The 22,386-nt window shown below is 54.0% G+C and overlaps 1 protein-coding gene across 2 annotated transcripts in view; it reads left to right on the forward strand.

The window, feature by feature from the left end:
• Nucleotides 1–22,386, forward strand: part of COL26A1 (collagen type XXVI alpha 1 chain) — a 168,064-nt gene that overhangs the window by 127,181 nt on the left and 18,497 nt on the right. For both annotated transcript variants that reach the window (XM_057529031.1, XM_057529033.1), the window contains exon 4: nucleotides 18,631–18,692. In XM_057529031.1, coding sequence (XP_057385014.1) covers nucleotides 18,631–18,692 — 62 coding nt within the window. The remainder of the gene's footprint in view (nucleotides 1–18,630; nucleotides 18,693–22,386) is intronic.

A 22,386-nucleotide genomic window follows, 5' to 3' on the forward strand; every position in this document is an offset into this window, starting at 1 on the left:
GAGATGATGTGCGAAGTTCAGGAGCCAGTGAAGGGCAAGGTCTGTTCTGGGAGCTGCAGGCCATGCGATGTGATGCAGAGGGAGGATGTGGGGAAGGGGACAGGTGGGGGATTCGGGCTGGGGGTGTCCAGAGCCACTCTGTGAGGGTGTTGAAGGGCAAGCTGAGGGGTTTGCACTTGACACCACAGGTGATGGGGAGCCCGTTGTCCAGAGAATTTGAGACTTTCCTTAAGGGAGCTGGTAACAGCCTGGGGAACCCCGACGGGGCTGAGGACAACTGCAGGATGGAGAACTTGCAGAGGCCTGAGCCCTTCTGGAGCTGGCGTGTGGGCCCCAGGCTCTGGTCCAGCTATGCTCTTGACTGGCTGGGCTTTCTTGGGTAGGTTCCTACCCTCTCTGGGCCATTGTCCCCATCTAGATAAGATGGAGTTTAGCCTCAATGTTCGTTGAGGGACCAACTATGGTTACAGCCATCATGGACTCCTGGGAATGCAGATCAGCCCCACTTGTTGGGAAGGAGGTTCTATGGTCGGTGAGAGATCCTGCTGCTTTGGACCAATAGGCACCTGGTGGAGCCCTGGGCACGCCTGAGCTGGAGTCTTGGATTCCCGGCATCAGTCTGGGGAATTATGAACCAAGTTAGATTTAGAAACTACCTAAGTACCACTTTCCCTTCCCAGTAATTCCGACTTACTCTTTATATTCTGGCCGCCACCCTCAGGAAGCCCTCCTTGACTACCCTGCCCCACCCCCTTGGCTTCCTTGGCTCGCTGTTACAATGGTCCCGTAGGTTGCCTCTCCCAGGGCAATGGAACTTTCAAGGGCTGGGTCTGTGTTCTCACTCCCTGAATCTTGAATGCCAGGGACAGTGCCAGTGCCAGGGTCCTGGGCAGTTTTTGCCAAATGAATATCTGTGAGGTCATTTACTATCTATTTCTCTCAATGTTGGGCAGTTGTGAGTGCCCAGTTCTGTGTTCCAGAATTTTCCAGGGTCATTGCCATCTGGGGAATGCTCTGGGAGCCGATCGGTGCTGAAACCTGGCCTCCGCCTTCACATACAGCCTCAGGCCTGCCTCCCAGAGCTGGCTGCTGTTTCTGCCTGGCTCCCCCAGACCCTCACACGCCACAGGCCTCGGGGCTGGATGGAGGGGTGTCCCAACTCTTGGCTTTTGAGTCAAGTCTCAACCTGGAATGTCCTATATGGAAGGCTTCAGGGACTTCCCTGGCGGTCCAGTGGTTAGGACTCAGTGCTTTCACTGCCAGGGACCTGAGTTCAATCCCTGGTCTGGGAACTAAGATTCCACGAGCCACAAGTCTCAGCCAAAAAAAAAAAGAAAAAGGAAGACTTCAGAGAGTGTCACGATGTATAGTGGTATGTGTGTGGGCATCTGCACATGTGTTGTGAGTATATGTGCATGTGTGTGCCTGTGTGTGTATGTGCGTGCATGTTCGTGTGTGTGTGTGATCCCAGCATCAGACTCTTCATGCTCATTCAGAGCTTGGACATCAGTCCTTGGGGATATATATATGTGTGTATATATGTGTGTGAATATATGCACATATATATATAAATATTATATATGTGTATGCTACATAAAGAACTTTGGGCCCAAGGGAATTGGCTCTGGCCAGGAGCAGGAGCCCTTGTTCATAAAGGTGTGAACCCAGGGCAGAGCTCACACACAGAGGATCTCTCCATAATCCAGGCCCAGGTGACCTCTTGACATTAGACTACTGTGAATTCTACCAGCACTTAAATACTGTGTATTATTACCCTGTGCTTGGATCGGCTGGTTGGCTAAGAGGAAGACTGTATCCTTTTGCCTCATTCATCAGCATTTTCAAGAAGCATTTCTTTTACGTTTTACATAGAACTTCAGCTCGAAAAAAAGCAGGGAAGAGGTTGCCGGTGCTTCTGTGCCTCCGCTCCAGGGCAGAGACCAAGTGGGGGCCTGCAGCATCCATCCAGGCTCTGTGGCCCCCTCAAGCTCTGGTGCCCAGTAAGCTAAGGAAGCAGAGGGTCTGACGCTGTTGCTGTGACTGCCCGTGGTAGGCGGGGAAGTGGGTCCTGGGAATCTGGGACCAAGTTTTATACCTGAGCCAAAACAGGGGGAAAGGGTGGGCTCCTGTGTTACGGGGTGCGATAGCTGAGACGTAGTGAAAGAAGAGACAGGAAAAGTCCACCCCTGGCTCGCGGTAACGAGGAAGCTTGTCTGTCTGGACTTTGGAAGGGGAAAAATAAGCCTGAGAAACCAAAGCCTTGGGCTTCAACCTCCCACAGGTTCAGGACTGAAAGTTACCCTAGTTCTGGGACCACCAAGTTGGTTCTGGGTTGGAGCTATAGATGAGTCAAGTGAAAAATCCGAAATAAAATATTAGCTATTTAAATCTGGCCATGCACAAAAAGTAATAGATTGTGACCAAGGAGAATTTAGAAAGTCTATTCATGTGATTCAGCTCACGAACAGTTTAAGAGATACAATTCAACACCTATTCATGATGGAAACTCCTGGCAGACAAGGTAGAGGAAGGAACTTCTGGCCATGTAGAACTCAGCTACCGAGTCAGTCAATATCACGCTAGTATGATTGAGTCATTAGAATTGCCCCTTTAAAGTTGTGAACGGGCTAGGGAGGTACTATCACGACTCCACCTGATACCTTTAAAGGAATTAAAAGCAAATAGTTTGGGGGACTTCCCTGGTGGTCCAGTGGTTAAGGCTCCAAGCTCCCAATGCAGGGGGCACGGGTTCAATCCCTGGTAAGGGGAACTACCATCCCGCATGCCTCATGGTGTGGCAAAAAAAAAAAAAAGTAGTTTGGGAAACTTCTCTCTGACAAAAGGCAGCCTTACCAAAGGCAAAAACACAAGCCACAGGCTGGGAGGAGATACTTGCAATGCGTAAAATTGACAACGGGTTGGTATCAGAAATACAGAAAGAACTCACATGAATCAATATGGAAAAGACAGAAAAATCCAATAGATAAATGGGTCAAGAACACGGACAGGCCTTTCACGGCTGGAGGGGAGGCGCTGGGGAGAAATGGCTCCAAAACCTATGAAAAGACGTTCAGCCTCATTAGCAGTGTGGAAAATGCAAATTCTGACCACAATGAGATAGCATTTCACACCCACCAGATGGGCAGACTTTTGTAGTCTTGGACGGCTGCCTCTTGGGGCTCCTGGATACGGGGCTGAGGGGGCAGTGTTGGAGGAAGAGGAGACCGGGTGCCCCGCAATCCCAGTAGGGAGGCACATTCCAGACTCCTTTCGTCCTTGGACTTGGCCCTGGCTGGGACGGTGAGTGGTCCCAAAGCGGTGCTGTTTGGGTCTTACCCCAGCCCCTCCCCGCTCCACTCTTTGCCCCTCCACCCCAGGCCCTTGGGTTCTGCGAGACCGCTTCCTTGGAATCTGCCGGAATCCCCGGCCCGCCTGCCCCCCTCCCCGCCCCCCATATCCCTAAAGCTCAGAGAGGCTGAAGGGAAGAGGGTGGGGCTCTCCCTCCCCACATACTGCAGCCCAGCTGTGAGCAGGGAGCAGGCATCAGACACCGAGGCCAGCCTCTGGCGGTCCCCTCACCTCCCCTGCAACGGCTCTGCTTCTGGCCCAAGCCTTCTCCCATCTGCCACTTGGTGAGTCCAGCGGGGCTCCCAGGAGCCTGGGGTAGGACCAGTGTGGACATGAGCCCTGTTCATGGAAAAGAAACTTCTCCCACTGCTCCGGACCAGGATCTGGATGCGGGAAAACGTGGCCAATAAGAACCCCGACCCAGTAACCGCACTCCGTGCCTGAGCAGTGGGTTTCTCGTCCGCCTCCTCTAATCTGCACGCAGATGGAGCCGCTGAGCCAGGAGGATTGGCATTTCCAGATCCTGGGCCACATTTTACCTTTCTGGGCTGGACCATCTTGCTCCTCCTTAATTATGGGGATTATATTATCTTCCTCTTAGGCTCTTCTGGCAGGAGAGAGGGACGGCAGAGTGCTTTGTAAGGTGTTGTGCTCCCAGTGGTACAGTATGGACTCATTCTTACTATGGTGTAAATGACTAAGGGGGAGGAATGAGGTGCCTGCCCTGGGAAGGTGAAAAGGTGCATACCCAGAACTGGGTTTTAGCCCTGGGTGGGCCGCCACCTCAAATGTGTGACTGTGGCCATGAACCACTTACCACCCCAGATCTGTTTTCTCATCTGTTAAAAGAAAGGGCCCGGTGAGATAGCCCTAAGCCCCTTCTGGGCTTTACAATTGTATGGGAGATTTGCTTTCTAATATGAGTACAGATAATAGCTGCCTTTTCTCTGCACGTACTCTGTGCTGATCCTGCATTCTCTCTAACTGGTTCAGGGCCCTAGGAGGTGGCCTTGATTATCCTCATCTTTTGGGCCAAAGCAGCTGAAGTTCATAACTTCCCCAAGGTAACACAGCTTGTCGAGGGGCAGGGCCCAGAGAGATGACTAAGCCTTGAGCTATTAGGCAAACACTGTAAATCCTGCACAAATGCCTTTCTGTTGTTCGAATGTGTTTTAAGCTATTGGGACAGTCGGCGGAGGGAAAGTGTCTCTAAGAAAGAGTCAGATTGTGTCTGACTTGTGATCTAGAAAGTCAGATCAGGGGCTGGAAACTACAGGCAATTAGCAGAAAAATCCATCCTCAGTGAAGGTCTGTGCCTGATGAGGGGACTGGCCCCATCTCAAGTGGTCCTTTAGTTGCCATGACAACCTCCTCCTGTTGGGAAGGATGCAGTCCAGGTTTGACCCTGGGAGTCAGGAGTCTTGTCACCTGCCCACTCCGCCTCCCTCCGTGTCTCGACAGGAGGCCACGTGGGCCTGGGCTCCTGGCTAGGAGGGTGGAGGGGCAGCTGACCAGTGCATGGTGGCCCCTGAGGGAGGGGGCAGGCCAGGCCCGGACGAATGTAAGTCCCAGACACTGCCTGGGGGAGCTGAGTCCAGACGGCCCCCTGTCACGAAGCAGGAAGCTTCTGTATGGGCGCTACGTCCCCCACTGGACGTGGGACGGGCCTCATCACATGCTGTTCCCTTGGGTGTCTGCGAACCGGGGGTGGGGACACCGAGACCCATCTACCTCTTGCCCACCTTGAACCCAGGGGGCAGATGGTGGCTGATTTGGGGGCTCTGGGCTCCCACCCCCTGCAGTCGGAGCAGCCTCTCTTTGATTTGTTACCTGTTGGGGGTCCCAGAAGCCATTGTGTGTAGGAAAAAGACTTCTTCCTTTTAAAAAGGCACTTGATGGGACTTCCCTGGTGGTCCAGTGGTTAAGACTCTGTGCTTCCATTGCAGGGGGCACGGGTTTGATCCCTGGTCAGGGAACTGAGATCCTGCATGCCGTGGGGCACAGCCAAAAAAAAAAAAAAAAAAAAGAACATTTGATAACTGCTGCTCTGGGCCCTCTCCAACCTGAGGTCAGGCCCAGGGTCCTCCAGACTGAGATTCGACCTCTTACAGAGAACTCCGGAGACCTGGTGTCAGAGGAAGCATCCCACGCTCACGTCCCGGCTCCCCTAAACAACCATCAAGAGGCAGATGGCGCCGTGAAGAGACCAAGGCCTTTCCTGGAGCCCAGAGGACCCCTGAATAAAAGCTGAAGCCACCTGGGGCCTTCCCCTTGCCTTTGGAGGGATAGAGACCCCCAAAGGGGAAGGGGCCTGCCCAGGTGCATGCAGGGAAAGGTCAGAGCTGATTCCCAGGCCTCTTTGCCTGGGCTTCCTCTGATGCACTGCCCCGTCCAGACCTCCCGCCTGGGGACTTTGAATTCTGCCACCATTTTCCTCTGAAAGCCCCAAGACCAAAGTGACTATAGCCCCTTATTGCTGTCCTTGGGGCACCTCATCTGTTTCCCCAAGAGAGCTCATCACCTCTCCTGAGCCTGGACCAGCGCTGCAGGAGGGGGAGGCCCCAGCCCGGGGCCCGAGGCTGTGGGTGCTCTACCCAGCAGAGTCAGGCAGCCCCTCCCATATTCTGGAGGCTCTCGGTCAGCCAGCTTTGCTTTATGGCCCCTGAACCTTGACCTTGGGCTTGGAGCCTTGTTAAAAGGGATTCTTTCCCACTGACACAGAGTGATGGTGGCAGTACTGACGCCACATGTCCAAGAGGGTCGGGAAATCAGAGCTCGTCTCCCTGGGCTGTGCCTGGTGTCAGCTTTCAGATCCAGGCAAGGCCGCCTGCCAGCTTTGTGGGACCCTGGAGATATTTATGATTTCTTTCTGGATGAGGAAAAAAGAGGAAGAGCACTTCAAACAATAACTTCAGATTAAGAACACGAACCTCAGAAATCCAACCAAAAGAAGCAGCTTGATCAGTGAACCTTGAAAGATAAAACATATGCGGGGATGACCTTCCCCCCAGTTTCTCGATCCCCCAAATGGCTGCAGAGACTGGATCTCTTATTTCTGTTGTGATAAAGCCCCCTTTAAGTCCTGAGGGATGTTCCTGGAAGGCTGGAAATCGCTCCGCTGAGCAAATGGTCCCACAGTCGCCTTCATCCAAGCACCCCCCAGCTGTGGGGACCCCACTCCAGCCCCAACCAAGGACCAAGAAGTCCTTTATCCTGTGGGATTCTGGCTGTTCCGTTCTCAGGCCGTGGATTTCTGGGGATGGGCTTCTCCCAGCCATGCCAGTCTGAAGGAAAGCCACTCCACAGCCCACTGGGAGCAGTGCTGATGAGAGAGTCATTCATTGTGTCAAGCAAACCTGCCATCACCTGCTGTAACTCACCTGTCCAGAGACAGCCATGACAGGGGTGGAGCAGCCTCGGGGGGCCCCAGGGTCCAGGCACTAAAGCGCACGCACTTTTCTTGGGTGCACTCACCGACGCTACAGTTCTAACTCCCTCGCTTAGGAGGTTTCCAACGTGGCCAGAGCAATCAGAAGCCAGGAATCGTTAAGGAAAGAGCACTGGCTTTGGAGCATCTCTGATCTGGTTCCTGCCCCTGCCTGTGGGGCCTGGGGCGACTTCATAACCTCTCAGAGTCTCCGTTTTCATCATCTGTAACAGAGGAACCAAAACACCTATGGGGAGGATGCGTAATGCACATGGTGACGCCCGAAGAGCGTTAGAGATGCCCAGGAAGTATGGCTTTCATTACTACGTCATCATCAACACAGAAAGGACTCAGGGAGAGCATGAATCCAGACCCAGAATCCAGGGTTCAGGAATCCCGGTGGTTAGTGAGGGCGGAAGGAGGGGTGCAGTGGAGACATTCATTTCAGGGGTGAGCGCCCTCCACACTTGGGTGCCCTGTGAGTGGTCAAGCACAGGTGTGCTGTATACCTCCACTCCGGGGGCTGGGCAGTCAGGTACTTCTTAGATGAGTTCCTCTCCAAAATGGTCCAAATACCAAAGGCTTTGCTGGCCAGAAGGCTGGATCCAGCTGCCTGGAGGGTCCCGAGGACGCTGTGCTCTCTCCGGCTGTGCTGTCCTCCTGACGGCTTCTGGATGTCCAAGCAACTGCCCCGCCCACCATGGACCCAGGAGAGTTTGTCCCTTCCTGCATATCCTTCCTGCGCAAGCGCGAGTACCGAAGCCCATGGCAAAGCTCTGGGTTGGGCCTCATGAATACACAGGGCAGGGACTATTGTCCCATTTTATTGTGGAGGAAAGCTGAGGGCCCAGTGATGGGGAGCAGGTGAGCCAAGATGGAACCAGGGCCTCTGCTCCTCACCTGGGCTGTGGATTGCCTGGACCCACCAGGTGGCCTCTCCAGCCCAACAGGATGCTTCCCAGGGGATCACATTTCACCACAGAAGCCAGGGAATGGGCCACCGTGATATGATCCATTTGCTTGCAGGAAGCAAAGCCTGGCTCCTTTTCCCACAGGAGAGAGAAGGGGGAAGGTGGATGCCCAGCTGATGTGCCTTCTGGCTCCGGTTACAGTTACTGACTCAGAGAACAAAAGGCTGAAAGGGAACATCCAGTCCATCCCTGCATCTGACTGATGGGAAGCTGAGGCCCAGAGAGGGCTGCACTCTGCCTGAGGACACACAGCACAGTTCCTAATGCTGACCCCATTCCTGGTCCATCAGAAGGCGTGTGCTCCCAGAGCAGGGGACCAGCCCCCTGGATTTAACAGCTCCTCCTCCTGCAGCCTCTTGTGGCTTATTTGGGTCCCCATGGTGGGTGTAGGTGGGGTGGGAGGGTTCCTGGCCTTCCCCAGAACACATTGGGGTTTTTGCTGCAGTTCTGTGTGACCTGGGGAGGTCCTCTCCCACTCTGAGCTGCCCTTAACACAGGTATAAATTGGGACCATGGATTGTGGGGCCTCACTGGCCACAAAGGTACCAAGAGGTGTCAAAGATGCGAAAAGGGCTTTGTAAACCCCGGGGCCCGTGGAAATTGAGAATGTTTCTGAGCTTCCACCCACATGTCAGAAATAGGACCGGACACGGACTTCCCTGGCAGTCCAGTGGTTAAGACTCTGCGCTTCCGCTGCAGGGGGCACGGGTTCGATCCCTGGTCGGGGAACTAAGGTCCCGCATGCCGTGTGGTGAGGCCAAAAAAAAGAAAGAAAGAAATAGTACCAGACAGAGACACACACACAATGTGCACACAAATGTCCACGCGCAGAGACACTCCCATGTAGACCCCCTGCCTTAGACCTGAGTGTATCCACACTCATGCTCACTCCCACATGCACCCTTGAATGTCTGCATTCTGGTACAGGGACGTGGCCTGTGGGTTGGTCTCTCTCTATGCCCCCTCCCACACCCCCTCCCCAGCAGCAGGGCCCTGACCCTCTTGGAGCCACTGATGCTGCTCTGATGCCCCTCCCTGCATGCCAGCCCCTCTGGCCCCGCAGTCCGCACCCCATGCCACTGCCAGATTGGGTTTCTTCTCAATAGGGCCCAGCTGCCTTCTGGGGAAGGGGGGCAAAGGGACCATGTCATCCCTACATAGCAGCGAGACTCTACTCACTTTTGGGAAGGGCCTCATTTCTTAAAGAATTGCATTTATTTAATTCCTGTCTTTTCCCCGCAGAAGTCGAGGGCCCTAATGTTTTAGAAAGGAAATGCCGTGGTGCCCTCAGCTGGGGTGAGGGGCCAGGATGGCATCTGGGGAAAGGCTGTGGAGCCCCACCCCACAACCCTGGGGGTAGGACTTCCAGAGGACAGCAGGGTGGGGGCCACCGAGGGCAGGGCTCCAAGGAGACCCCTGGGACTTCCGGCGTTTTCAGCAGGCCAGTTCCTGAGGCTGCCAGGATGATGGCTAAGAGCCAATGGCAGCCCTGGGTTTGAATCCAGCCTCTGGCACCTACTAGCTGTGTGAATTTGGGCAAGTTACCCAACCTCTCTGTGCCTGGGTTGCCTCATCTGTAAAACAGAGATAATAATGGTTGTTCCCTCATTGGGTTGTTGCAGGAATTAGACAAATTTACATGAAAAGCGGTGCATCAATGTCTCGCCCTTCCATTAGCGTCTGGCGGATTGAGTGCTCCGTGAACTCCAGTTGCTTTTTCTTCTTTTGATCATTATTATGACCTGCATGGCTCCACATGGGCCAGACCCTCTGCTCTTGTGAAATCGGAAGAGAACGTTTCCTCCCTTCCTCCCCTCCCACCATGACACAAGCCAGAATATAATGAACTTCAGCATCAAAACATCTTCCTTATCTCTACTTTAAACCCCTTCCGCTTTTCCTGACTTTGGTGGAAATGGAAAACAGCTGCTCAGGGGCTGCAGCGCCTGCCGTGTACAGTGAGGAAGCTCCCGGCACAGGACTGCCAGGGTGCACCTGGGGCAGACGGCCCCCTGCGGGAGGAGAGCAGTCCCTTCCCTCCCCCGGGGCCCCCTGAGGTCCTCCAAGGCAGGCTACCTGCACAATGAGCTGGGAGTCCCCTTCCAGATCTGCTCACCCCCTCCCCAAGGGTGGCACTGCTGCTTCCCAAGAGGTCACATGAGCATCTTTGCAGCCCCATATGATGGAGGAATATTCTGCCCCCATTTTTCAGAATATGAGAATGGGTGAGACATGGCCCCACAGGGAAGAGGGGTACACAAGAGGCTGCCCGTCCACGCCGCCGAGTGCTGTCAGCAAGGTGTACACAGGATGCATGGCAATTGGTGGGAAGGTGGGTGCCTGAATCTGCCTAGAGTGGTCAAGGAAGGCTTCTTGGAGGAGGTGGTGCTTCACTAGGAATTCGCTGATCAATGGGGTGGTTGCAAGCCATTTCTAGATGCGATGACAAGACAGACAAATGCTAAAGGCCTAGAAGAGTTAGAGGTGCTCAGAGCATGGCAGGTAGCCCATCCCAGAGGTGGGGGTTGTCCTCAGGGCATCGGGGAGCATTGGAGGGTGACGTGTCAGATTGGTGGTTTAGGATGATCAGGACAGCAGCTTGACATGTTTTACATACACTGACCACACCTGTGTACCAGCGTCCAGCTCAAGAAAGAGAATATTTTCATCATCTTAGAAGCCCTTCTCCTGCCTCTTCTGGTAACTGCCCTCCCCCAAGGTAACCGCTAACCCGCAGGCCACTGCCTTTGACCTGTCCTGCCTGTGCTGGAACTTTCGATAAATGGACTCACACAGTGTGTGCTCTTTTGGGGGGCGTCTGTCATCTTTGTGAAGTTCATCCATGAGGCTGCACGTGGTTTGCGTGCGCTTCTTACTGTGTCAATAGTCCATTTTGTGAATATTCAATTTACCCAGTTGGCCACCAATGGGAATTTGGATTATTTATAATTTTTGGTTATTATGAGCAACGCTGCTCATTCTTGCACGTGTCTTTTGGTAAAAGTATTTATTCATTTTTGTATCTAGAGATGGAATTGCTCCTACTCAGCCCTATTAGAAACTGCCACATTTTAAAAATGTGGTTATTCCATGGACGTTCCATTGATACTCTCTTAGAGTTCCAGTGGCTCATACTCTCTCTGATACTTGCATTGTTAGTCTTTAATTTTAGCCATTCTTGTGGGTGTGGTTTAATTTGCATTTCCTGATATGGCTAATGAGTTGACCCCTCCGCCTATGACTGTGGGCCATTTGGCATCTTTTTTTTTTTTTTTTTTTTTTTTAATTTATTTTTGGCTGCGTTGGGTATTTGTTGCTGCGTGCGGGCTTTCTCTAGTTGCAGCGAGGGGGGGCTACTCTTCTTTGCAGTGCGCGGGCTTCTCATTGTGGTGGCTTCTCTCGTTGCGGAGCACAAGCTCTAGGCGCGCGGGCTTCAGTAGTTGTGGCTCGCAGGCTCTAGAGCACAGGCTCAGTAGTTCTGGCGCATGGGCTTAGTTGCTCCGCGGCATGTGGGATCTTCCTGGACCAGGGCTCGAACCCGTGTCCCCTGCGTTGGCAGGAGGGTTCTTAACCACTGCGCCACCAGGGAAGCCCTTTTTTTTTTTTAAATTTCTTCACCATCCCTAAGATGTTTTTATTCTTTTAATTTATTTTTAAAATAAATAAATTTATTTATTTATTTATTTATTTATTTTTGGCTGCGGTGGGTCTTTGTTGCTGCACGCGGGCTTTCTCTAGTTGTGGCGAGCGGGTGCTACTCTTCATTGTGGTGCACGGGCTTCTCATTGCGGCGGCTTCTCTTGTTGCGGAGCACGGTCTCTAGGCGCGCGAGCTTCAGTAGTTGTGGCTCGCGGGCTCTAGAGCACAGGGTCAGTAGTTGTGGCGAATGGGCTTAGTTGCTCCATGGCATGTGGGATCTTCCCAGACCAGGGCTCGAACCCATGTCCCCTGCATTGGCAGGTGGATCATTTGGCATCTTATTTTGTGGTTTTATGTATTCCAAGGACCTCTTCTACTCAGTGATAGGCCTCTTCATTCTCTTAATGATATATTCTGATGAAAAGAAATTCTTAAATTTAATGTGATCCATTTTATCAAAGTTTTCTTTAATGTTAGTGCTTTTTGTGTCCTAAGAAACCTTTGTCTATTCTGAGGTTATGAAGGTAAGTTACCTATTTTTTCTAAGACCGGTATTGTTGGAAATTCCCTGGCGATCCAGTGGTTAGGACTTGGAGCTTTCACCGCTGGGGCATGGGTTTGATCCCTGGTCTGGGGAACTAAGATCCTGAAAGCCATACTGCGCTGCAAAAAAAAAGCTGTATTGTTTTTCTTTTAACATTTAGATCTACAATCCATCTGGAATCGACTTTCATGTGTAGTGTGGGTTAGGGGTCAGATTCTTTTATTTCACTTTTCAATTTGGATGTCCAATTGACCCACCACCATTTATTGAAAAGTCCATCCTTTCTCTCCTGTACTCATATGTGCCTTTTTAATAAACCAGGTGAATATGTAAGTGTGGGTCTCTTTGTCTATCTTTGCACCAATAATACAATGTCTTAATTACTGTAGTTTTATAATAGATCTCATTTCTGGTCCTAAAAGTCTTCCACTTTTGTTCTATTTGTTCTAGATCGCCTTGGCTATTCTTCGACCTTTGCATTTTCATATATATTTTAGAATCAACTTGCGAATTTACACGCACACACACACAACATACACAAAGTCTTCTGAGATTTAAATGGGACTGCATTGAATTTATAGATCAAGTGGGAGAGAGTTAACATCTATAATATAAGGCCTTCCAATCCATGAACATTATCTTTCCATTTATTTAGATCTTCTTTAATTTCTCTCAATGATGTTTTATAGTTTTCAGTAGATTTATTCCTAGATAATTTGATGCTTTTGTGAATGATGTTATTGTCAGTTTATAGAAATATGGTTGATTTTCTTTTTAATTGAAGGCAAGCCTTTTATTTTATTTATTTATTTATTTATTTATTTATTTGGCTGTGCTGGGTCTTAGTTGCTTTAGGCAGGATCTTTTTAGTTGTGGCATGGGGTATCTTTAGTTGTGGCGTGCAGCATGCGGGATCTTTAGTTGCATTGTGCACGACCTCGTTCCCTGACCAGGAATCGAACCCAGGCCCCCTGCATTGGGAACGCAGTCTTAACTGCCGGACCACCAGGGAAGTCCCGGAATATGGTTGATTTTTATAAACTGTCTTTGCATTCCATCAACCTTGCTAAATTAACTTAATAATTCCAATAATTCCTCTTTAGATTTCATTGGGGCAAAGATGCTTTGGGGTGTGATCCAGCCATGGTACAAGACCCAACAATCTTGAACTCTGGGCTGGATGTGGAGGTAGAGAGGGAGGAAGACAGACTTGGCCAGTTAGGTCAGCAGAGTCTTTAGGGCCATGGTGGGGTGAAGAAATCACAAACTTCACCCATGTCCAGCCATGGTCCAGGCACTGTTTTCACATCACATTGAGAGTTGCTGCCCCAGCCAGGGCACCTAGCCCAGCCCACCATGGCCTTATGGGAATGGAAGGCCTGGGTTCTGATTCTGGCCTTTAATCGACAAGCTGTGTGACCTTGAGTGCATTGCTGAACCTCTCTGAATCTCATCATCCTCACTCATAAAGGGAGGGACACATGCCAGGGTATTTCTGCCTCTCACCCTGCAGGTGACTGATTAACATTAGTGAATTGCTTTCACTCACCAGTGTTGTCCCTTTTCCCCACGGGGGGTTTCTGAACATCGCTGGAAAGCTCTGCAGTCCAGGGGCCGCTGGTGTCGGGGGTGGAGGCGGCCAGCTACCACTGTGCTCTGAGCAGCTTCAGCGCAGCTGGGCCTTTGGGGATTTGTGTTTCTACCGCGATGACACCCTTGCAAGGCTGCCCCTCTCCAAAAAGAAACTCAAATTACTTTTCAATAAAAACTCTTGGCAGAAGTTCTTGAAAAAATATCTGGCCTTCTCTGTGATCCGTGATATAGAAAAAGATGGAATTTAATTATTCTGTCCTGTCCATTAGCCCCGCGGCTGGGCCTGGCAAACAGCCACAGCTCCATCCAACCAGCGGGCTCCCGGCCCCCGATGGGCTTCGTTGCTCTGGCACGTGTGGAGGAGCACAGCGGGGCCTAGGGTAGGGCCCCCGCCTTTGGCCTGGCCTTGTCCTTTCCACGCTTCCTTCTGGGGTATGTGTCTTAGAAAAATCCGATCTGTCTGCGAGTACCTGGACAAGCGGCTCTCTACAAGTTCACTGGAAAGGTGGCTTCCCAGGCCCAGGGAAGTATTTTTATTTATTTATTTATTTTTGGCTGAGTTGGGTCTTTGTTGCTGGGCACGGGCTTTCTCTAGTTGCAGCGAGCAGGGGCTACTCTTCGTTGTGGTGCACGGGCTTCTCATTGCGGTGGCTTCTCTTGTGGAGCGCGGGCTCTAGGCACGCAGGCTTCAGTAGTTGTGGCTCGCAGGCTCAGTAGTTGTGGCGCACGGGCTTAGTTGCTCCGCGGCATGTGGGATCTTCCCGGACCAGGGCTCAAACCCGTGTCCCCTGCATTGGCAGGCGGATTCTTAACCACTGTGCCACCAGGGGAACCCTGCAGGGAAGGTATTTTACAAAATTCCTACCAGGTCCTTGCTGCTACCCACGGAGCTAGGCTCAGAGCACCAGAGGGCACTTAAGAGCTGCAGGCTGAACTGGAAACACCAGGACTGGAAAAATCTGGAATGATCATGTCTTGGTGGCACCAACTCTGGAACTCCAGCCTGCAGCTGGCTTGTTTCCTGCCAGCTCATGAATAGATACAATATCGTATATTTTCCACACAGCATCATAAGCACGTTTCATGTTTTCACCCAGTTAAAAATTTAAATTATGTTATGTATATTAAATATATACATTGTTTTAAAAAGGCCAGTAGCTCTTCAAGGCTTACCGTGAGAAAGGAGAGTCCCCTGTACCCCCTCTTTACCCCCAATTTTCATTCCCTAGAGTCAGGCTTTTGGTGGGGGGGGAGCTTACCTCCATAGCTCTTGTCACGTTAGGGAAACAGATCACTCAGGACCTCCCTGTTCCTGTGGTGCCCTGTGTGCACCCGTGGCCAGTCTAGCTGGCCTGCCCTACCCCTTTCCCCGCAGTATCTTACCCTATTGACCTCCTTGGAAGTTTCTTCCCCTAGGAGTCTTGACTAGGGTCAAAGGTCTCCCGGGGGGTTTTAGGGGTCTCTTCCAGCTGGGCCCCGTTGGGTTGGCTGCAGGTGACATCCACCCTGTGTATGCCCTGTACCTGCAGACCATCTCAGAGACCTCTCAGAGGGAGCTGGGCCTCTGGGGACAGAACCATCCAAGTGCCCTGGCTGCGCCTGTCAGGGTCTCGTGGCCCAAGCAGGAAAGGGATGGGTGAGGTAGGCAGAAGCTGGAGGCACCAAGGTGGGGTGCCCTGGGAGAGGAACAGAAAGAGAGAGGCAGAGAGGGCAGCCGGCCGGCGAGGGCAGGAGCAAAGAGTCCAGGAGCCCGAGGCCCCTGGAGCTGAGCAATGTGAACCCCTTTTACAGATGGGGAAACTGAGGTGCAGAGAGAAAGAGGGCCTCGCAAGCCACACAGTGAGTTAGTGGCCTCTATAGTGCTCTCTCTACTGACCATGCCAAGCAGTCAGTTTCTCTCTCTCTTACACACACACATATACACACACCAGTGTGCTAGGAAACTAAGAAACCCTCGTGGGCCTGTGTGTGCCGGGAACGTGGGAATCCTGAGAATCCCAGAGAGTTAGAGTCTGCGTCTCAGGGAGGGGGAACCGGCCCAGAGCCAGGCGGCAGGGCCTCGGCCAGTCACACAGCCAGGATTGTCCCCACCAGGCCCATCTCCATATTTCCACCGCTCCGAGGAATAGTTAGAGAAAGTCAAATGCATAATTTAATTGCTGTCGATGACAGAATGCCAGGGGAACCATAAAACCCACCCAGTCTCAGAGCGCCTGCCCGGGCAGGTGGCACAGGAAGACTGAGCTGGCAGCCTCGCCCCTGCCCGCTGGCTGCGCCTCTCCGCGGCTGGGGAGCTGGAACCCCTGTGCCTGCTGACAGCCAAGCCGCTCCCCACAGGCCAAGCAGGGTGCCCAGTGCCAGAGCAAACTAGGTCCGGGCCCAGCACACTTTCCAGAAATAGGTTTCTGGGAGAGCCCAAGACTCACCCCTTCCTCTGCTGGCCTTCCCCCCTGCAGCGAGTCCTATTTGTTGCCTCACACCCTGGAAATGTGTTCATGGCCCCTAAATGCCTCAGGAATGTTCACTAGGCGGGGCTGGGGCTCTGATTGACACCTCACTCATGGCCATCCTGCCCCCCCACCCCGCTTCCTGCTGGGCCCCGGGGTGGGGTGGTACCCTCCTGTGTGTGGAGGGGACAGCTGAGGCTCAAACAGGAAAGTTCTCCAGGCCAGCCCTCCTCCAGAGTCAGCGCCTGTTCCCCCATGAGATGCTCTTGGGCCTTTGCTGCGAGGGCAGGCACCCCATTCATGCTGCCCTGCCACCCGCCCATCAGGATCAGCACGGGGTCACCAAGGGGCTCATGGGCAGCCACGGTGCCTCCAGGTGGAGGAAGGGATGGTTGGGGATGGGTAGCGTCGGGGGGTGAAGGGAGGGGTGGGGGATGGATGAATGGGAAGGTGGGTGGGTGGAAAGTAAGGTGGAGGGTGGAGGTAGGATGGGTGGGTGGGTGGATGGGTGGAGGGTAGAGTGGGTGGAATGACAAATGGGACCCTGTTTGTTTTGATGTCTGTCTTTCCCATGAAGGGCCTCTTTCAGAGGCACAGGAATCCTGGACCATCTGTATTTAGGAGGGAGGCACTAAAAGCCCTGTGGGGCTCTTTCCGTATGTTTTGGCTTTGTTGACTGGAGGCCGTTGTACAGGGGGTGCGGGGGGAAGGGGGCCTCCCCAGGTATCAGCGCCTGTGGGCCTTTCCCCTTGGCTGGGTCGCTGAGCCCAGAGAGGACCGTCACCTTTCCCTGATCTCCAAGCCCTCCTGTGTCTGCAAGCCTGGGACTCGGCCCCTGGCTGCCTTTCACTGAGAAGTCTCCTCTGCCCATCTCCCCGCTTTGTGGTTTGTACCTTTTTCTTCCTTTACCATCCCTTTCCTGGGAGGAACTAGAGGGAAACATGTGTGTTCAATCCCCCATGTTTAACCAGAAAACCGCCTCCTTTCTCGCTGATCCTTTGTGAAGTCCTGCCCCGTCCCCGAGTCAGACAACTGTATACATTCTTCTGGTTGTTTTAAAGTTTCAGTGTTTACGCCTCAGTCTTTAATCTCTTTTATGTATCGGGGTTACTGGCAAGGTTTTATTGGGGGAGAAAGAGTTCTGTTCCTAAAAAAGGCTTATAAACCACTGACTGGGCCCAGCCCAGGGTAGATGCGGAGGGAGATGAGGATGAGGGGACCCCTGCCAGCCCACATAAACCCAGGTAGGGCTGGTGCCTTGTAAAAGTGGGGACTGTCAGCACCCCTGGCCTCAAGGCTGGGCGCCCCTGGGGAGGACACAGCCTGAATCACCTACTCCCACGGTCCTAAGATCCTGGTGGTCTCCTCACATCTCTCACAGAGCAATCATTATTTTAAAATAGGGACATTTACAAGGTGGTTTGCATTCAGCGACAAAGATGGGGGACAGACAAGGCTGATGATTGGGGGCCGGGGACCCCGCTGGTGAGCATGGGGGCCTCGCTGTGGCCAAGGGGCCTCTGAACACCAAGTGGGACCTGCCGAGTTACCCTAATACCTCTCATGTGTCTGTTTAACCAGAATGGGGTTCCTGTAGGGTCAGGCTTTGAACTGAGGGAGGAATCTAAGCATCTCTTGACTTCTAGAGCAATAAAAGCTCTTTAGAACAGCTTTGAACCATCTATTTCCTCATTAAAGAGCTCTGGGTCTCCGGGGGAGACAGACATAAATAGATGATTACAGCCCAGGGAGATGTATGCCTGGGAGGTTAACAGTTACTGGTCTCCTAATTGGCCTTCCGGCCCCCAGGCCCTCCCACTCCCACCCATGGGACACTTCCGCTGCCAGAGTGAGCTTTTAAAAATGCAAATCTGACCTTGGCTTTCACCCCCTCCAACAGCAGCCCATTGGCCTCAGGATACTGCCAACTCTTCCCCCCTCCTGTGTCAGGGCCCAGCCCACTGCTCCAGCCTTGGTGGCCCGCAGGTGTGCTCGGATAGGCCAGGCTGCTGGCAGACGCTCCCCTGTTCTGTTCTCCTAGGGGCCTCAGCCCTTATTCCTCCTTCTGCTGAACCTGACCAGTCATTGTGCATCCCTCAGGCCTCACCTTAGGTGCCACTGCCTCCAGGAAGCCCTCCTGGACCACTGCCCACCCCAGATGGGCTTTGACATCCCCCATGATGCTCTTTTGCATGTTCTGTTCTTATAGCCCTTACCAGCCTGTGTCTATTTGCCTGTATCCTTCCCCAGACTGTAGTTCTCAAAGTCAGGGAGCGTGTCTCATTTACTATCCATTCATCAACTATCAGATATTTTTTGAGCCTCTATTTTGTGCCAGGCACTGAAATTCATGAACAAACAAAATAGACAAAGACCCCGCCCATACGGCACCCACAGACTGGCGAGGCATCACAGGTGCTGGCTCAGACAATTCACCGAGTAAACAGACAGTACTCTGTGCTGCGGATGCCCAGAAAGGAGGGTCAGAGGTCAGGCAGACTGCATGGAGGAGGGGGCACTAAGGATAAGGCTCTGAAGGATGGGTAGGAGTTTTGCTGGCAACAGCTCAGAGATTTCCCTGCCTGCCTGACCAGAGGCTATACTTGTGGCTGGGCTGCTCTCTCCCCAGGATCTACTCCACTCTCACCTCTTCTCTTTCAGAATGCATGAACTGTACCCGGCTCAGTGACATGAGTGACCGGCTGACCACGCTGGAGGCCAAGGTCAGATGGTCTGGGGATACTGGGCCTGGGGAGCTGGTTGGGGAGGGGCTTGCATCAGCCCCAGGGAGCCCAGCAGGGCTGAGCAGCCTGGTCCTGGGGGATAGGTGCTGTTTGGGGCTTCAGTGGCCCTGGGTAACCTTCTCCGGGCCGGGCCAGTCTCCTGGGGTTGGGGAAGGGAGTGGGGTGAGCAAGAAACCTGAGGGTCCCAGGGGTGAGGGATGCTGGGGAAGATGCTGGGATGAACTTCTGGTACCCGAGACTTTAGAAAAGGTGGGGTCCCCAGACTGGCTGGCCTGATGGACATTTTCCAGGCACCTGAAACCTCTGCATGGTTTGGCAGAGCATTGGCTGACAGCCTGCCCTGGCCCAGGCCCAGTACCCTGGGGTGTTAAAAGTCACAGCTCTGTGGGAGGACTGGCACCGTGCCAGCTGTCCCCCGCCCACTTAGCCCTCGCCCATGCCCTCCCGCCATGAGCAATTCCTCCCCTGGTCCTCCCACCCTGACACCTCCCTCTGCCTAGAGAGGCTGCACCACGACCATGGCCAAGGCCACGGCAGCGGGCTGGGGGTGGGGCTTACTCTCTGGCCCTGAGGGTGAGGGTCATGACCACTCTGTAGACCTCAGGGGACTACAGGGGGTGGGGGGGTCGGGCTGTCCCAGTAATTGCTCTGCCTTGGCAGGTCCCTTCCTAGCTCTGGGCCTCAGTCTGCTGCCCTGTAAAATGGAAATTGAAGGAGACATTTCCCGGCCCCTCACTGGGTCGTTCTGAGGCTGGCTGACGGGCATGAGCTCAGGCGGCTCCTGGGTGGGGAGCAGGAGAGGGAGCTCGAGACGGGTGTGCAGAGACGTGGCTGCCACTGCGTTTCTTCTGGATCCCCAGGTAGGGGGCGGGAGACTCCTGTCTCAACTCCTGCGTCTTATCTGTATCACCTTCCAGCTGCCCACCTGCCTGCTTTATGCCCAAGTGTCCCCTGGAGAAACTGGGCCCCTGGGAGCTTCGTCAGCCCGGTCAGAGGGCCCTGAGAGGCGGCAGCCTGCAGAGGGAGGGGGCCACAAGCCAGGCTAGCAGCCAGGACAGCCCCGCAGCCTCAGGGGCTGTGCTGAGGTCAGGCGAGCCCGCAGGGGTCAGAGAGAACATGGAGCTGGGGTCAGGGGCTGGGGTCAGGTGGGTGAAGGCAGAACCGGGCAGGCAGACCCCAGATGGGGAGTCAGAACCCAGGCAGCTGGCATAAGAGAGCAGTAACTCTGAGGCCTGGAAACTGCAACTGCTGCTTCTTCAGACAAGAAACCTGTTTTGGCATATCAGAAGGGATGTGTTCAGTGGCAAGTAACAGAAACCCAGCCACTGGCAGCTTATTCCTTACCATTTATTGTTAGTTCAATAGGAAGTCCACAAGTTAGTGGTCTCGGGATTAATTTGGTGGCTCAAGAACCCAGACTCTTCACAGCCTTCCTCTCCACCTCCTTAGTGAATTGGCTGTTGGTCTCATGGTCAGTGCCTCATGGTTACAAAGTAGCTGCTGCAGCTCAAGGCCTCATATCCTTATACCTTGTTCAAAGGCAGGAAGTAGGGGGGGAAGTAAAGCACCCCAACAGATTCATTATGTGTCATTGGCCAGCACTGGGCTATATGCCCACCTCCTAGTTGCAAGGGAGCTGGGAAAATGAGTAATTGGCCAGTCATGATTCCTCCTCTGGGGCACACCCACAGGCACACAGCAGGGGATTGTGGAGCCAGGGAAGAGGAGGAGGTTGGAGGCCAGGCGACCACAAGGGATTGTTCCATTTACACGCCGCACAGTGCCTGAGTTGCCAAAGGACCCAGACCTAGGAGCTCATCTAGATTCCTGCCACCCTCTTTCCCTGGGACAGGCTGGAATGGCTGCTGGGCGATGGTGGGGTGGAAGGCCAGCAGAAAAAGTTTCCTGCCTTCCTTCCTCTCCTGCCCCTCAGTTTACACTCTGACTCCAAGGACCAGACTGAGTGGGAGGCAGCCCGAGGGCATTTCCCTGAGTGAGGGTCACAGGAGCCTTGGAACTCCGGCTGCTCTCCGGTGCAGGAGGGCGGCGTCCTGGCCAATCAGCCGGGCCGCCATGACGTCATCAGAGCCACTGCCCTCCGAGGCTGGCCGAGGTCTGGTTTTCTTGGGCTAAGTCCCCACGCTCACTGCTGCCCGCCCTGGTGTGCTCATGCCCGGCAGGAATGGGGTCAGTTTCTCTGGGAGGTTGGCCATGGCCAGGCCAGGAGGACTTGGACTCTGGTGGGGGCTGATTCTAACTTGACCATGGCCAGGGCTGCTCTGCCCGGGTCCGTGGGCTCTGTGGGCCTTGGTGTCTGCGTGGGAAGTGCCCCAGGAAGAAGTGAGCCGGGTATCTGGTGCAGGGGCAAGGCTGCAGGTGGCGGGTCCCTTTGGGAGTCCTGGGAGCTCTGCCACAAAAGGAGAGCTGGGCCTGACCCCAGGAGCCCAGGCCGGGTGCCCCATCCTTGATATTTCCAAGCTGCTCCAAACCCCCTACTGCTTCTGGCTACTCCCTGTTAAATATATCCACCTGGAGGTTCCCCCAAGACACTGCATCTCAACTCACCCCCCGGACTGATCACCTTCACCCCCAAACCTGCCCTCTCCTGTGCCCCTGTTTGACTGGTGGCAATCCCACCATCCCCGGAGCCAGGCCAGAAACAAGGGAGCTACTCCTGCCTTCGCCCATCCTCCTGCCCCCAAGCCCTGGGGCACCAGGTACTGACAATTCTCCTCACCTCCATCCTTACACCCACGGCTCTGGGTCCCACATCAGGGCACCGACAGACAAGTCTCCTTGCCCTGCCACCCAGCTCCTCCACTTGGCCGTGGCCAGTCAGCTTCCCAGTGGACAGTCAGTAGTTGGGGCAGGAATTGTAACCCTCCCATCCTAGAGGGGGTTCCGGGGCTCAGGAGGGGGGGCTCCACCCCCGAGCTGCTGTGTGATCTGAGCCAGCTGCTCCCCTTCTCTGTGCCTCCGTGAAGCTCCACTGAGGCCAAGGTTGTGGCCCGGCTGTGGGGAGGTGGGTGAGGCGCCACATGTGGCCCTGGCCCCACCACCTACTTGCTGGGTGACCTTGGGCAAGTCACTTGCAGTCTCTGAGCCTCTATTTCCACCTCACCTGTGATGGGGCTGCAGCGGCCCTTCCTGCCTCATGAGCCCTTGTGAGGACCAGAAGGGAGAGGGGCTGAGAGACAGGGGCCCTGGGGGTCACCGGAGCCTCAAGGGTCAGGAACCCACCCACCCAACACAGATGGGGACCTGAGATCTGATGCAGGGGTGCCACTTTGTTCCCAAGAGTCCTCAGAGACTCTGTCACCCAGGCCCCGGGACACTGCAGAACTGGTGGGAGGGGGCGCACAGAGGGACCCTTTCGGCACAGCCACAAAACCTCAGCCCAGCCAGGCCTGGGCGCTGGGAAGGCAGCCGTTTGTTCCCGTGACCCCTCCCCCCACCATCCCAGCATCAGCAGGACTAACCAGGGTGCCCATGTATTGAGCGCTCCCGATCTCCCGTGGCCCTGCAGGGTCAGTGTTATCACCCCCATTTTGCTGATGGGAAAACTGAGGCCCACAGAGGTCACGATGCTTGCACAAGGTCACACAGTGGTCACCTAGTAGGAGAGCAGGGATTCACACCAGGCTGGCTGGTAGCAGGGTCTGAGCTTCCCCCA

The sequence above is a fragment of the Balaenoptera acutorostrata genome, chromosome 15, assembly GCF_949987535.1.
Source record: "Balaenoptera acutorostrata chromosome 15, mBalAcu1.1, whole genome shotgun sequence".
Taxonomy (NCBI): domain Eukaryota; kingdom Metazoa; phylum Chordata; class Mammalia; order Artiodactyla; family Balaenopteridae; genus Balaenoptera; species Balaenoptera acutorostrata.